Raw genomic sequence first — 16,182 nt, 5'->3', positions numbered from 1 at the left:
TTTTGTTGTTAGTTTGAGCATTAAACTTTAACTTGTAATTTTACCTAACTCTTTTGTTTTGAACCTGGAACTTTACGGGAGAGTAGTGATTTTTAGTGCTCTCGCTTAAAGTGTACATTATCTTTCTCTGTTCCGTAACATAAATTTGGCGACCTCTTATCAGGATATTCAGGATATTATCATAAGGATATTGCTTGATATTTTGTGACTGTGATTTATTCATGATGTCTACTATTACTACACTTGATGAAGTCAAAGATTTTTTGTCAAATGTGCAAACAGTGTGTGATGTAGAAAACAGAACAAAGAATGAACTTAAGCTTGTTGCTCAACAACTGGGAATTGTAGTTCACTCTCATCATTCTAAAGATCAAATTGTTGGCATGATTAATAAAAGCTTGTTTAATGTAACTCCTCCAAATGAGCAAACGCAGATTGAATTAGCTAAGTTACAGCTAGCTCTACAGGAGGCTTGTGCAAAAGAAGCTGAATTTCAGGCAAATGCTAAGCAGGCGGAGTCTCAGGCTCGTATTCAGGAGGCTGAATTTCGGGCAAATGCTAAGGAGGCGGAGTCTCAGGCTCGTATTCAGGAGGCACAGATACAGGCACAAATTGAACTTGCCAGGATTCAGGCAGACCATGAGTATCGCATGAAACAAAGTGGAACTGGATCATCTAGCTCTGATGATTTTGATGTGGCTAAAAATGTTAAACTTGTCCCTCCTTTTAATGAATCTGATTTAACAAAGTATTTTCAGTTGTTTGAGAGGGTAGCTACAGGTTTTAATTGGCCCAAAAAGTATTGGCCAGTACTCCTTCAAACTGTTCTCACCGGTAAAGCTCAAGTAACTTATGCATCTTTGCCTCAGGATCAATCTGATAATTATGATGTAGTTAAGAGCTTGATTCTTAAGGCCTATGAGCTTGTTCCTGAAGCCTATAGAGTAAAATTTAGGACAACTTACAAGCAAGATAAGCAATCCCATGTTGAGTATGGAAAAATCAAAGAAGATCTGTTAGAGCAGTGGTTAAATTCTAAGAATGTGGATTCTGATTTTGGTAAATTTAAGCAGATGATTTTGCTGGAGGACTTCAAGAGGTGTATTTATAAAGATGTAAGCCTATATCTTGATGAGAAAAGAATAGATAATTTGTCTGATGCTGCAGTTTTAGCTGATGAATATGTTCTCACTCACAAGAGATATTCTAGAGAAAAAGGGAAAGCTGAGAGTAAGTACGTTGCCTCTACTCAGAGTACAGGTAACAGGAAAGAGAATAAAGATGATGTTTCTCAGGAAGTAAATACCAGCTTCACCTCTAGATTTCAGAAAAGTAAATGTACTTATTGTAGTAAGCTTGGTCATACTACGGAGAAATTTTTCAGGAGACAGCGCGATGTGAACAAAAAGGAGTCTTTAAATATTCAGTCAATTGGTCTAGTGTCCACTCTTGAGAGTTCCCAGAATTCTTTAACTGAGTTAACTGAACCTGCTTTGAGGGGTAACTTAAATTCTCATGATGGAGCTCCTCTTTTGAGCAGTAACGTGGGTGACACTCTCAAGAGTTCATGTGCTAATTTCCTGTCTGATGGTTTTGTCAGTCCTCTGGACAGTAATGACAGGAAATCAGTTAAAATATATCGTGATACAGGTGCTTGCCAATTCCTTATGCTGACCAGTGTTCTAGGCTCTAATGTTAATTCCTCTGATGAAACTGTAATCCTACAAGGTGTAGGGAATAATTACTTCTCTGTCCCTCTGTGCAGAGTGAATTTAGAGTCTGGTTTTGCTAATGGTTCCGTTATGGTTGGGTTGGTTGAGACACTCCCAATGTCAGGTGTAACTTTCTTACTTGGAAATGATATTGGTGGAAGTCAAGTGTGTCCAGCTCCTCAGTTGTCTAGTGAGCCAGTGGCTGCGTCCCGGGATTGTGATGTCCCTGATGTGTTCCCTGCATGTGCTGTCACTAGGGCTAAGTCTAAAGTTACTGGTGATTTAGAGGATAATGATGATGATGTTATCCTAGCTGACACTTTTCTTGCTAATTTGGACCACTCACCAGATGAGGCAGTACCCCGTAGTGTTGATAATTTGTCTCGTCAAGAGTTGATTGAGTTGCAGGTTGCTGACCGTGAGTTGAAAGGTCTTGCTAACTCTGCTTGCAGTGAGGAAGAGTCAGCTGGTGCTTCTACTTGTTATTATATAAAGTCAGGAGTACTTATGAGGAAGTGGAGACCCCCAACAGCATCAGCCGACTGTGAATGGGAGGTTGTACATCAAGTTGTCATCCCTCGTGTTTGTAGGCAGGATATCATTAGAGTGGCTCATGATTCCAGTTTGGCAGGACACCTTGGAGTGAGGAAGACTGTGGCACGCATTTTGAAACACTTCTACTGGACAGGTATCTTCAGGGATGTTTCCTGGTATTGTAAGTCTTGTCACACCTGTCAAGTTGTGGGGAAGTGTAATCAGACCGAAAAGGTTGCACCTCTAGTTCCTATTCCTCCTTTTGAGGCGCCATTCACCCGTGTGTTAGTGGATATTGTGGGCCCTCTTCCTAAGACTTCTTCAGGATTTTCTTATGTGTTGACCATGATTGATATGGCTACTCGTTATCCTGAAGCCATTCCACTTAGAAATATCTCAGCAAAGAACGTGTTAAGGAAATGCTAGGGTTCTTCACAAAGTTTGGTCTGCCCAAGGAGGTACAGTCAGACCGGGGAAGTAATTTCATGTGAAACGTTTTCAAGCAATCTCTGAAAGAGTTGGGCATCACCCAGGTCACATCTTCAGCTTACATCCCCAGACCCAAGGAGCGTTGGAGATATATCATCAAACACTCAAATCGATGCTCAAGAAATACTGTTTGGAACATCAGAAAGACTGGGATAAAGGTCTTCCATTCGTTGTGTTTGCCGCAAGAGAATCTCCAAATGAATCACTGGGCTTCTCACCTTTTGAACTACTGTTTGGCCATGAAGTAAGAGGACCCCTCAAGTTACTCAAGGAATGCTGGCTGTCGGAGGAAGATGACGTCAACCTGCTGGAGTATGTGATGAAGTTCAAAGAACGGCTGTCCACTGCTTTACAGCTGGCGAGAGAGAATTTAGGAGCTGCTCAGGAGAAGATGAAGACTTGGTATGCTAAGAAGTCCAGGTTACGCCACTTTCAGCCAGGAGATCAGGTTTTGATTCTGCTACCAGTTCATGGGCAACCTCTTCAAGCCAAGTTTAGTGGTCCTTAATTCGTGGAGAAGAAACTCAGTGATGTCAACTATGTCATCGCCACACCAGATCGTAGAAAGAACGAGCAACTTTGTCACATCAACATGCTAAAGTTATATCACAGGCAGGACGAAAATAATCCAGTCTGCACTGTAGCTGTTCCACCCGAGTCTGCAAGTGAAGTTTTTCCATGCCGCATGAGCCTGAGTGATAGTTTGGGGAAGAATCCTGATATCATGAATGATCTCCAGACTAAGCTTTCTCATCTACCTCCCGAGGAAAGGCAGGAGTTTTCGGCATTACTGCAGGAGTACCTGCAAGTGTTCCGTGCCACTCGAGGAAGAACCATTGTGTTGATGCATGATGTCGATGTTGGAGACGCAAAGCCAATTAAATTGCCTCCTTACCGTGTGAACCCAGTGAAAGTTCCTCTCATCCAGAAGGAGCTTGGCTACCTGTTGGACCACAAGATGATTGAGCCCTGTCAGAGCAAGTGGAGTTCTCCTGTCACTCTGGTCCCTAAGCCGGGTGGGTCACAGCGACTTTGCATCGACTACAGACGTGTTAATCAGATAACCAAAACAGACACTTACCCTCTCCCTCGTGTGGAAGATTGCATAGACAAGATCGGAAAGGCTAGGTACATAAGTAAGTTTGATTTGTTAAAGGGATACTGGCAAGTACCTATGACTGAACGTGCTAGGGAGATCTCATGTTTTGTAACACTAGGAAAGACTTTTGCATGTTCTGTAATGCCATATGGTATGAAGAATGCACCAGCCACATTTCAGAAGCTCATGAATGTTGTAACAGAGGGTTTGGCAGGGTGTGTTGTTTATATTGATGATGTATTAATCTTCAGTGACAACTGGAAAGATCACCTATGCCATGTCAGTAAATTTCTTGACCGTTTGGTTCAGGCTAATCTTGTAGCTAATTTATCAAAGTGTGAGTTTGGTCAAGCTAAAGTTCAGTACCTTGGGTATGTAATTGGTGATGGACATGTTGCACCACCAGGAGTTAAGGTTCAGGTTATAAGTGATCTTCCCAGACCTAAAAGTAGGAAAGAGCTACAAAGATTTTTGGGAATGGTAGGTTATTACAGGAGATTTGTTCTTAACTTTTCAATTCTTGTATCACCACTTACAGACCTACTGAAAAAGGGAGTTAAATTTGTCTGGACCGATAACTGTGAATCCTCTTTCAGCAAACTTAAAGCTATCCTATTAAGTCAGCCAGTGCTCGCTACTCCAAATTTTGCTAAGCCTTTTAAGATGTCTGTTGATGCAAGTGATACAGGAGCTGGGGCTGTTTTGCTACAAGAGGATGATCAGGGTATTGAACACCCTGTATCTTATTACAGTAAGAAGTTCACTCCACCTCAAAAGAACTACTCAACTATTGAGAAAGAGCTTTTGGCCTTGATTTTGGGTTTACAACATTTTTCATTTTATTTGTGTTCTGGTTTTGACCCCATAGTCATTTATACCGATCATAACCCACTGAAATTCCTTAGTAAGTTTAAAGATAAAAATCAGAGATTGACAAGATGGAGTCTACTTCTTCAGGAGTATTCATTAGACATGTCAAGGGAAAAGAAAATGTTATTGCAGATTGCTTATCTAGACTTTAGACAGATTGTTTTAGAGTAATAAGAAATTTCCTTTGTAAATTTCTTCTTCTTTGTGGGGAGGTGTTACATAGCCTATGATTTCATCATCCTTTGTGTAATTTTAACGCACAGTATGCTGCATGTTTGATCACGAGCGTGTTCTGCCTCAGTCCCCCCTTCTACCATTATAGTAGAGTAAGTCGTCCTTTCTGTTGTTCAGAGCAGGATTGTCAGCTCTTTGTCCCCTATGGCTTCATTTGCACATCCTTCTTACAAGTTGTATCAAGCTCTGCTGGCCCCTATATAATGAGCTCAGTCTCTGCATTATTGCCACTTAGATCTACTCCTCATTTTGCTCACATCTCTGTCCTCCCCTGTACAGTTATTATTATTGTGAGTGCTCAGGAAGTCTCCAACCATCTAGCAGCTATGTGTAATTTGAGTATAACTGTTATTGCATTTTGTTCTTGTACTGTATAGCATAAGTTGTTAATTTGTAGGCCTAGTGAGGTTTTTGTAATTCATGTAAGGTTCTTATTGTCAGCCATCATTAATAATAGTTTGTATCTGTAATAATTTATCTTGCATTAACTGAGCATTACCCAGTGTATTTTCATTTTATCAGGGCTGACTTAGATAAATTTACTCTTGCTAATTTCGTGTTAATAGAGGCTATTGCAGTTAACCATATATTTAACCTGTGTTTTTCCCATTACAATATCTTTATGAGTCCTGAATGTTTTGTTGTTAGTTTGAGCATTAAACTTTAACTTGTAATTTTACCTAACTCTTTTGTTTTGAACCTGGAACTTTACGTGACAGTAGTGATTTTTAGTGTTCTCGCTTAAAGTGTACATTATCTTTCTCTGTTCCGTAACACTATTAAGCACCCTAAGGGAAATTTATTGTAGTTTTGGATGTTTTAAATCAGAATCATATATCTTTAATACTTTTTTTTTGCCGAATATTTTTCTACGAAGAGGAATAAAATTTCTGGTTTTCGCCTAACTTTAACTCGTCGTTTTGACATTTTTTTTATTTGTTTTCCTTTTTTGAACATATTGCGATAAAGTACAACTATTTAGCTTTAAAATGACCCCAAAACCAACATTCTGCCATGAAAAGTGTATTTACACAGAGCGATCAAAGAAAAATATCGTGGTGCAAAGTTGAAGGACAGCATGAGAGAGGCTGACTCTACCACAGACATAATCTGCCTGGGCCGAAAACCTGAAAGGGTTAATTATGCGATATTTTTTGCTCAAATTTTATGAGGATATAAAATAACCATCTGCAATAAAAGTCATGAGAGGCCAGGCTGTGAAAGTAAAAAAATGGCTTAATGGAAACATTTTGACCCGCCCCGTCCCGTCGACGTATGGCTACATTGCAACATTTTGCATTTGCCAGTCCCAGCGACGTACTGGTACGTCGTGCAATTGCAAGGTCCCTAATTTGCACAATTTTCAATTTTCACTAGTGATTTTTTGTACGTATACACGGGACACCTTCCTCTACTCCTCTACAAGATGCCAAGCAGGGACAATGCCTTACACTGCATAACCTCCCCCCTCCCCCCCCACGCCATTGTCTGGGCAATTCACCTGTTACCAGTGACCTGGCCAGTAAAGATATTCAGGGCCAGAGTGATTCCCCAATCGATGACAATGTGGAGGACAAAGTTTACATAGCATTAGAAGAAACAGCCAAAAATAATGATCAGGTAATGTGGCAAAAAAAGGTCACGTATGGTGATTAGTTAGTGAGTGAAACAATGCTTATAATGCCTATATTACTGCTTGAAAACCAATATACTCTCATTCTACATATAAATTCGTACCAAGTAAATAAATAAATACCGTTTATGAGTTGTGTGAAATAGTTATCCTCCCACAGAACTCGTTTTCTTTGGTGCCAGCATGTTAGAAAACCCAGTCAGGTAAGGAGGAACTCCTACCTGGATCGAGTATTTTAAAACTCAGGTGAGTGATTTCTCTATGAATTTTCGATGTTTCTCACCAAAAGCCGAGGTTTTAGCCAAAAAAAAATCTTTTCAAAAATACCTCGGGATTGGGGGATGTCGGAGGTGTGGAAAACCTCGGGAGGTGACAGGTTAAAAACATGCTGGGGTCCACAGGGACCCCATTTGCCCACGAAGGGTTAATATAACCAAAGCCAACACGTATTCAAGAGTGATCCTCTAGCTCGTTAAAAAAAAAGGGGAAAGTAAAAAAGAAAGATGAAACAGAAGGAGCGGAATTAAATAAGTATATCAATGAGAGACAGAGAGAGGAAAAAAAAAAAAAAAAAAGCATGGATCAGATCAAAGAAACCATCAAAAAAGGATCAAGTCTGAAAATGATCAGAAATATAATGACACTAGGAAAGCAACAAATTATATCAATGAAAGACTAAAACAATGGAATCATTAAATGCAGAGAGAGGATGGTGAAGAGAGTTGAGGAATTTTACACAAAAATGTATGCATAAAACACAACAATACCAATAGCTAACTTTATAGCTGACACTGGTGAAATATCAGAGGTAGCACTAGGTGAGCTAAACAGTTCTCTTTAGAGTATGAAAAGAGGGAAGGAACCAGAACATGGAATACTAGCAGATTTACTGTCAGATGCAGGAGTAAAACTACAAAACAAGTTTGACCATTTATTTATTTAGTGTATAAAGAAGAAAATTCCCCAAAACTTGGTGTTATGCAATAGTTTTTTTGCTTTAGAAAAAAGGCATATCAAAAGATCTTTTAGTAAGTATCTACCCATTAGCTTATTACCAGTTGTTTGCAAACTCTTCACTTAAGTTATAACAAGCAAACAAAAAAAACAAAGCAAATCTAGAAGAAAACCAGCCTCATGAACAGGCAGGATACCTTAACCCGCCGCGTGCCAGATCCATTTTAAAACGGTCTGACATAATTCCACGGCCAGTGCTGGTGCCGTTTTAAAATGGTTTAAAATAAAAAACCTCACTGTGACCGCATTTTTCAAGATTCGGAGATTAAAATTGGTAGGCATGTAAGGTAACTGTTCGTCTACCATCCCTCAGGCTGTCAAGGCCATACACTCATTTGTTTCCCCCCCCCTCGCTCGCTCTGCCTCACTCTGCCAGTGTCCCTCACCCAGTGCTGTACATAGTCAAGGCATTTTGTAAATATTTTCATGTAAGTGTAAGTTGTAAATATTTTCTTGTAAGTTTAAAGACTATAATAGTGAAGTCAAGTTGTAAATACCTTCTTGTAAGTGCCAATACTGTACATAATGAAGTCAGGTTGTACCTATCTTCAAGTAAGTGTAAGATAATGCATTCACAGTGAGAAAGACATGCAAATTGTGATAGATGCTGAAGTAATAAGTAATCAGAAAATTGTACTGCACATTGCTATACCTTCCCAGCATAAATTCCAAGGTATACTTTACACGGCTCTCTCACGTACGTGGTGAGCATGAGAGAGCGGCTATACCTGTACACGAGTATGCTGGACTCAATAAAACTGATTTCTGAGCCTCGGTGAGCATTTTAATGGCAAAATTCGTTGTTTCAACATCAGAATCTATCATTTTTGCCAAAAAAATAAAAATAAAAAATTGGCCAGAGCTGGGGTGACCCATAAGGGCTAAAAATAGCCAGCATGCAGCAGGTTAAGACACATTTGACTACTGATCATCTACACACAATGAATCACCTAAGAAAACTATAGATTATAATTAACCACTGTGTTTAAGTTTTATTTATTATGGAAAGGCATTCGACTCAGTGCAACACATAGCCATAATTTCATTGCAAGAACAAGGAGTAAACATGAACATCATAAAACTGTTCAAAAACTAATATAAATAGGGAATTGCTACAGTTAATTTACATAAAGACTTGGAAGAAAATGACTGTGAAGGGCATCTGACAGGGAGATACAATTTCACCATAATTATTTATAGAATGCCTAGAATTTTCGGAGGGCTAGACTGGGAGAACAATGGAGTAAATATGCATGGAGGAAACCTGAACTATTTAAGATTTGCATATGATATTGTCCTAATCTTAGAAACAGTAGAGACATTGCAAAACATTTTTAACCCGCCGCATCCCAGAGACGTGAATTCACGTCCTCACATGATGTGCACTTATATCCCGGAGATGTGAATTAACGCGGCAACATTGCAAGGTCCCTAATTTGCACAATCTTCAATTTTTGCGAGAGATTTCGCGAGTGATTTTTGGCACGTATACACTGGACACCTTCCTCTATTCATCTACAAGATGCCAAGCAGGGACAATGCCTTACACCGCATGACCTTTCCCCCCCCCCTGCACACCATTGTCTCGGCAATTCACCTGTTACCAGTGACCTGGCCAATAAAGACATTCAAGGCCAGAGTGATTCCCCAATCGATGACAATGTGGAGGACAAAGTTTACATAGCATTAGAGGAAGAAACAGTCAGAAATGATGATCAGGTAAGGTGGAAAAAAAAGGTCATGAATGGTGATGAGTTAGTGAGTGAAACAATGCTTATAATGCCTATATTACTCTTTGAAAACCAATATACTCTTGTACTTCATATAAATTCGTACCAAGTAAATAAATAAATACTGTTTATGAGTGGATAAAATAGTTACCCTCCCATAGAACTCGTTTTGTTTGGTGCCAGCCTGTTAGAAAACCCAGTCAGGTAAGGAGGTTCTCGTACCTAAATCGAGTATTTTAAACCTCAGGTGAGTGATTTCTCTATGAATTTTCGATGTTTCTCACCAAAAGTGGATGTTTGAGCCAAAAAAAAAAAAAGGTCCAAAAATGTTGGGACTGGGGCGTACCACTGCCCAGAAAACGTCGGGATGGGGCGGGTTAATGATCTAAACAGGAAAAGTCTCAAAGTTGGACTAAAGGTGAACTGGAGTAAAAACGGTTTAACTTGCTGTGTGCCAGCAGACTTGGGACACTCATGGAGCCGTAGTGCCAGCCAATTTTTGATCTAGTTTTTTTCTTTTTGCTAGATAAGTTGGAAATGATGAGAAAGCATGGAGATCAACCATAAAAGTACTCACAGAAGCAATATAGGTCGATTTTGAGGTCGATTCTCCCTGATCAGGCGGCTGAAAATTATGGAGTAATGCCCATAGTTTTCACCATCCACTGCCGTCATTGAGCGAGAGGAGGCAGAAGCTCTGCATTTACTTTACCAGTAACTATACTGTTCATGCCAAGGACTTTTTATTGGATTCATAGATGATAGAGGAAGGCTTAAAGAGGCACTGGAGTATCCCAGCTGATTTTTGGGTGTCTAATTTGAATGTTCGAATTTTGGCAACTATATCAAATTGCCGACATACATGTACGTTGCTGGCACTGTCCACGCATGTAGGGGCCAACGTACATGTACATTGCTGGCATGGGGCAGGTTAATCCAAATATACCAAAGATTGCCATCAGAATAAGCAAAGGAATTCCTGAAGAAGTCGAGGAGTACATTTACTTGGGGTGAACACTATTACAAACGAAAGTCCATGATAGGAAAATAATAAGACGCATTACAGTTGAATGGAAAGCTGTAGCTGTTCCCTCATTATTTATGTTTTTGAGCAGTTTTACAATGTTCTCATTTACTTCTTGGTACCACAATGAATGCGTAATTGCTATGTGCTGCATTGAGTCGAATGCCTTTTTGTAATCAACAAAACCTAAGGACAGTGGTTCCTTTTTATTCTAAAGAATTCTCAGTTAGCTGATTCATTGCATGTAGATGATCAGTAGTCGAATACCCGCTTCAGAACCATGCCTGTTCACAAGAATGGTTTTCTTCTAGATTTTTTGTCTTTCTGTTCATTAGGACTTTAATGAAGAGTTTGTAAACAACTGGTAATAAGCAAATGGGTCAATACTTGCTAATATATTTTAGTTGCCTTATTTATACAACAAAATAACTATAACATTACACCTTGTCTTGGGAGTTTTCTTAATATTTATATGAAGAGTATATACGTGGGCGAGCCTGTTTTGTACTTCTGCTCCTGCATCTGACAGTAAATCGGCTACTATTCCATTGTCTCCTTGGCCCTTCCCTTTTTTCTTACATTTAAGAGAAACGTTAATTTCTGATGTTTCATCAGGTATTTCACATGTGTCAACTGAAAATTTGGCTATTGATACTAGTATTTTCGGTGCATGCATTTCTTTGTAAAATTTTTAAACTCTATTAACCATCCTATCTCTCCATTTAATGAATTCACTGTGTTTGTCTTTCAGTGAATATAATTTTTTGCTTTCCTAGTGCTGTTTCACTTCGGGCCTGTTTCAGACGTTTTCATTTTTGTGATGTTTTGTTTGAACTGATCCATGTTTCTTTTTGTTTTCTGTGTCTCTTGGTGATGACAATATTTAATTCTTCTTTTCCTACTTCAAACTTTCTTTGTTTGTTCTTTCATCGTCTTTGTTCTTTTCGTAATATCAAGGGTTGTTTTTTAAAACTTATTGCCTTTGGTTGTATTAAGTTTCGCTACGACCTCCTCAGATTATCTTAGCACTTTTCTTAGTCTAACATTCAACTCTCCAATGTCACACACAGCATGACACAAAACCCTAAATCAGTCCGTTATTTATATATAAAAGGCTGCTCTGTCTTAACCTACTTTTGTTGGGAATCTCTTTATATATATATATATATATATATATATACAGAGAGAGAGAGAGAGATACAGAGAGAAATTATATATATATATACCGTATATATATATATATATATATATATATATATATATATATATTGCCAGACGCCTCAATACCGTTCGGGGTGGCCACAAACAAATCGCCTCCACGTCGCCCTGTCCCTCGCCATTTCACTGCCCTGCTCCCAACTCACACCCCCCTCTCTCACATACAGTACTTCTCCATTCCATCCCTCCATCTTATCCTTGGCTTCTCCCTCCCTCTCCCCACCCCACCACCTCACTCACATACACTCTCCTCGTCAGTCTCTCACCCTCTATCCTCTCCATATGGCCAAACCTTTTTTCACTTCATCTGTCATCTCTCTCTCTCTCTCTCTCTCCATGTAACTTCACATGTTCCTCTCAAATAACTCATTTCCACTGCCCATGCTCTTGACGTATGTCCCTCCAACGAGGTGCAAGCTTCACTTCTATACATTAGAGTTTGTATCAAAGTACTGTCATGCAGTAACTTTTTCACTTCCATGCTCACTTCCATATTTCTTATCTCTGCTTTCAAAGAACCTACAACCTTTCTTCCTTGTTTTACCCTTTCAAGAACTTCACCCTCTAAACTTCCATACACACACACACACACACACACACACACACACACATATATATATATATATATATATATATATATATATATATATATACTACCTTTAGTAGAGAAATCCGGTGCCATCATACTGTACCGGCCGGGCTCCATTGCCACCATCACATGATCCCCTCTTCTCACCAGAGTATCCTGCATCTCAGCTAGCTTGTTTTGGTCTTCAAACATCACTCGACCTTCCTTTTGTAGATCATCAATATATGGCATGATTTTCTGGCAAGCATTGGGGAAGAAAATAAGTATGAATAATTGGCACTAGGTAAGCGTGTAACTCACAGATGAGTGCGTGCATAAGCATTCTCGCACAGGCACACTAATTATGAGTTTGAAGTGTCATTCCATGCCAAAAACATCCACGATTTACATATTGTTAGTATTGTATTGTAACAACTGCTCTGCACACACCTGACACAAGTAGTTGCATTATACATATTCCAGTCATGTATTTGCCAGAGCCTTCCAGAGGCTGACCAAAAAGAGCCATTTTCTTTGTGTAATTGACCTACTGAATTACTGAGGGATCAACATGAAATGGGTCCATGCAGTCTTCAAGAGTCACTGGGATTGTTACTGGTGCCTTCCTAGGCCTACCTCCTTGATGATTCCCTGAGGTGTGAGTCATATTTAGATATTAACTTTAAAAAATGTATAAACACCTTAACCAGTACTTTCACGACATCGTGTGTCGTACGACAATACATGATAGCTGCCGTGGACCTGCCTTCGTACACCGTACGATTCGCAATTGCAAGGCAAATTGCGTGCACATTTCTCAAATTTCGAGGGTGATTCGTGGCAGGCAGATGCGTGAGACCTTCCCCTAGTGTATGTAAGTGGAAACAACAGTATCAGCTAGTCATGTGTGCCAGAAATCGGGGATTTACGGGTGGCACCATTATGGCCCTACATTATTTTCAACCACTTTATATATATATATATATATATATATATATATATATATATATATATATACATACAGCAAATATATATATATATATATATATATATATATATATATATATATATATATATTTTATGTGCATGTACTATTGTAGCAAATAAATGTAAATAAATTCCCGTCCGATCAGCGAAGTTAAGCAACGTTGGGTCTGGTTAGTACTTGGATGGGTGACCGCCTGGGAACACCAGATGCTGTTGGCATCCCTACGTGTCAAGTGGGGTTGGTGGAGGATTAGTGCCCCTCCCTGTAAAACAATTAACTCTAAGCCCTTGGCCACCCCGTGTGGGATACATGGCGTCTGGCAATGAATGAATGAATGAAAAATGTATTTAGGTTGGTTTTGATTAGTTACCCTCCTCCTTCCCACTGTAGAAAATGGAGCATCTGCACCAGCCCGCCAACAGAACACCTGGCTGAGGTGAGGGGGACCCACCTTAGGAGCACTTAGGGGAGACGGGAGCAACTTTCTTGGTGATTTTCATTAGTTTCTCACCAGAAGGGAATCTTTGAGCAAAAAATAATAATAATAATAATCGGGTTTTCAGGGGGGGGGGGCGAAAAAACCGGGAGGGTATGGGTTAAGACCTCCTATAAATATGTCGCCAAATTCATAAAATGGCCTTTTTGAGCCAAAAGCCTCGTGGTTCTGGGAGTATAATATCATGGCTCTATAAGTTTTCATGGATCCTGAACAGCAACTGATTTGGATAGTGAAACCCACAGTGTCAGTATGGAACATATCTTTCCGTTTGCCAGTGTGGGTTTCTCTGTCCTCATCGATGTTCATGACACTATGACTCCAACCAGCAACTGATTTGTAAAGCTGGAGAACACCAGTTATTAACACTGCAGAAGCAACCACTCTCACTCAACGCTTCAGATGCGAGTATAGGTGTGGATGGCTTTTAAAGTGTATGTTGGGATGTGGATGTGGATAGTATTATACTGGCTGTATTTGTGACAAAGTCCGTATTCTCGTCAGTTAAGGAATCTACCACTTGAGAGTAGAAGTTTAAACGGTGCAGTTGTACATCCTATCATGTGACTTCACGTGTTGACATACTATTGAGATTCAACCAATAATACAGTTAAGAAGTGGGATTTGCCATTTAGGTGCTCGAGGACCTTTCCGGCGTTTCACGTACGGTAGTTCGGGCATCGGTACTAGTCAGAGTAGCCAGTTTGCCTGCTGTTAGTGAGCATAGTTATTTCGTAAGTTGTACATTAATTTTTGTGCTCTTTTTCTTTTTGATGTTTTATTTATCTGATTGATAAATTATGTAATTGAAATGAACTATCTATCTATTGCCAGACGCCTTAATCCCGTAAGGGGTGGCCGCAAACAAATCGCCTCCATGTCGCCCTGTCCCCCGCCATTTTACTGCCCTGCTCCCAGCTCACACACCCCTCTCTCATATACCTCTCCATTCCTTCCCTCCATCTCATCCTTGGCCTCTCCCTCTCTCGCATCCCCTCCACCTCACTTATGTACTGTACACTCTCCTCATCAGTCTCTCACTCTCCATGCTCTCCACACGGCCAAACCACTTCAATGTGTTTCTCCTAACGCTTCCTATCATATCCACATCCACGCCACAACACTCCTTCACTTCCTCATTTGTCAGACTGTCTCTCCATGTGACTCGATTAGCTCCTCTCAAATAACTCATTTCCACTGCTCTCACCCTTGACCTGTGTCCTTCCAACAACGTTTAAGCTTTACTTCCATACATTAGAGTTGGTATCACAATACTGTCATGCAGTAACTTTTTCACTTCTATGCTCACTTCCCTGTTTCTTATCACTACTTTCAAGGAACCAGCAACCTTTCTTCCTTGTTGTACACTTTCAAGCACTTCACACTCTAAACTTTCATCCATACTCATCACACTACCCAAGTACTTAAACGCACTCACATTTTCCTCTTCCTCCACATCCAACCTTAGAGTACATTCACTGACTTCACCTCTCTCGAAGACCATAACTTTACTCTTCCCTACATTCACCTTTACATTCCGTTTCTTACATACTCTCCCAAACTCATCCACCAAGATTGCAGCTCCCCTTCTTCTTGACTTAACATCACAGTATCATCTGCAAACAACAGTACAGGGAATTTTCAAACACTGCCCTCTCTCACTAGGGCTGTTCCAGCATCCAATGCCCTACCTTGCATCTCTTTTATAATCCCATCCATATATTGATTGAACAGCCATGTAGACATGACACATCTCTGTTTCAATCCAACCATCGAATAGAAAAATTCACTCTGTTCACTATCCTCACGCACTGCAGCCTTACCACCCTCATACATACTCTTCACGGCATTCAACAACTTCCCATCTACTCCATATATTCTAAATTCTTCCGACAATCCTTGTCAATCCACTCTGTCATATGCTTTCTTCAAATCCATGAAGGCCGCACGCAACTTCTTTCCCTTCTCGAGAAACCTTTCCACTAAGGACCTAAGAGTGAATATCTGTTCTACACAACCTCTTCCCTTCCTAAAACCTTCCTGTTCTTCTCCAACTAATTCCTCTGTTATTTTTCTAACTCTGTCAATAAGTATCCTACCATATACTTTTCCTATTACACTAAGAAGACAAATGCCTCTATGATTACCACATACTTCTTTTTCCCCTTTTCTTTTGTATAGGGGAATAATTATACCTGACTTGCAAACATCCGGGACTCTACCTTCCTCCCAGGCCAATCAGCACATCTTCCACATCCATTCTAATACTATCTCTCCCCCATGCTTCAACATTTCACCACATACTCCATCAATTCCTGGGGCTTTCCACATTATAACTTTCTTCATCGCTTCCACAACTTCCATCCTACTGATTTCTTCCTCTCTTCTTACATCCCTTCATCTCCCAACCATTCCTCAAACACTTATACTCGCATTAGTTTCATTATCTATGTTCAACAATTCCTTAACCCGCCCCATCGCGACGTTTTCTGGGCAGTGGTACGCCCCAGTCCCGACATTTTTGGACCTTTTTTTTGGGGGGGGGGGCTCAAACATCCGCTTTTGGTGAGAAA

The 16,182-nt window shown here is 40.0% G+C and overlaps 1 protein-coding gene across 1 annotated transcript in view; it reads right to left on the bottom strand.

The window, feature by feature from the left end:
• Nucleotides 1–10,160: 10,160 nt before the first annotated feature.
• Nucleotides 10,161–16,182, bottom strand: part of LOC145395277 (uncharacterized) — a 38,660-nt gene continuing 32,638 nt past the window's right edge. Inside the window, exons 10-12 of the mRNA XM_080268957.1 lie at nt 13,853–13,954; nt 12,215–12,383; nt 10,161–10,294 (exon numbers count right to left, since the gene is read on the bottom strand). Of these exons, the coding sequence (XP_080125083.1) occupies nt 10,161–10,294; nt 12,215–12,383; nt 13,853–13,954 (405 nt within the window). The remainder of the gene's footprint in view (nt 10,295–12,214; nt 12,384–13,852; nt 13,955–16,182) is intronic.

Source organism: Coenobita brevimanus, chromosome 30 (assembly GCF_032717465.1).
Source record: "Coenobita brevimanus isolate Jiangsu-jjx chromosome 30, ASM3271746v2, whole genome shotgun sequence".
In the NCBI taxonomy this organism is placed as follows: Eukaryota; Metazoa; Arthropoda; class Malacostraca; order Decapoda; family Coenobitidae; genus Coenobita; species Coenobita brevimanus.
The sequence above is the reverse complement of the archived record's forward strand: the minus strand, read 5'-3'. Positions and strand labels throughout refer to the sequence as shown.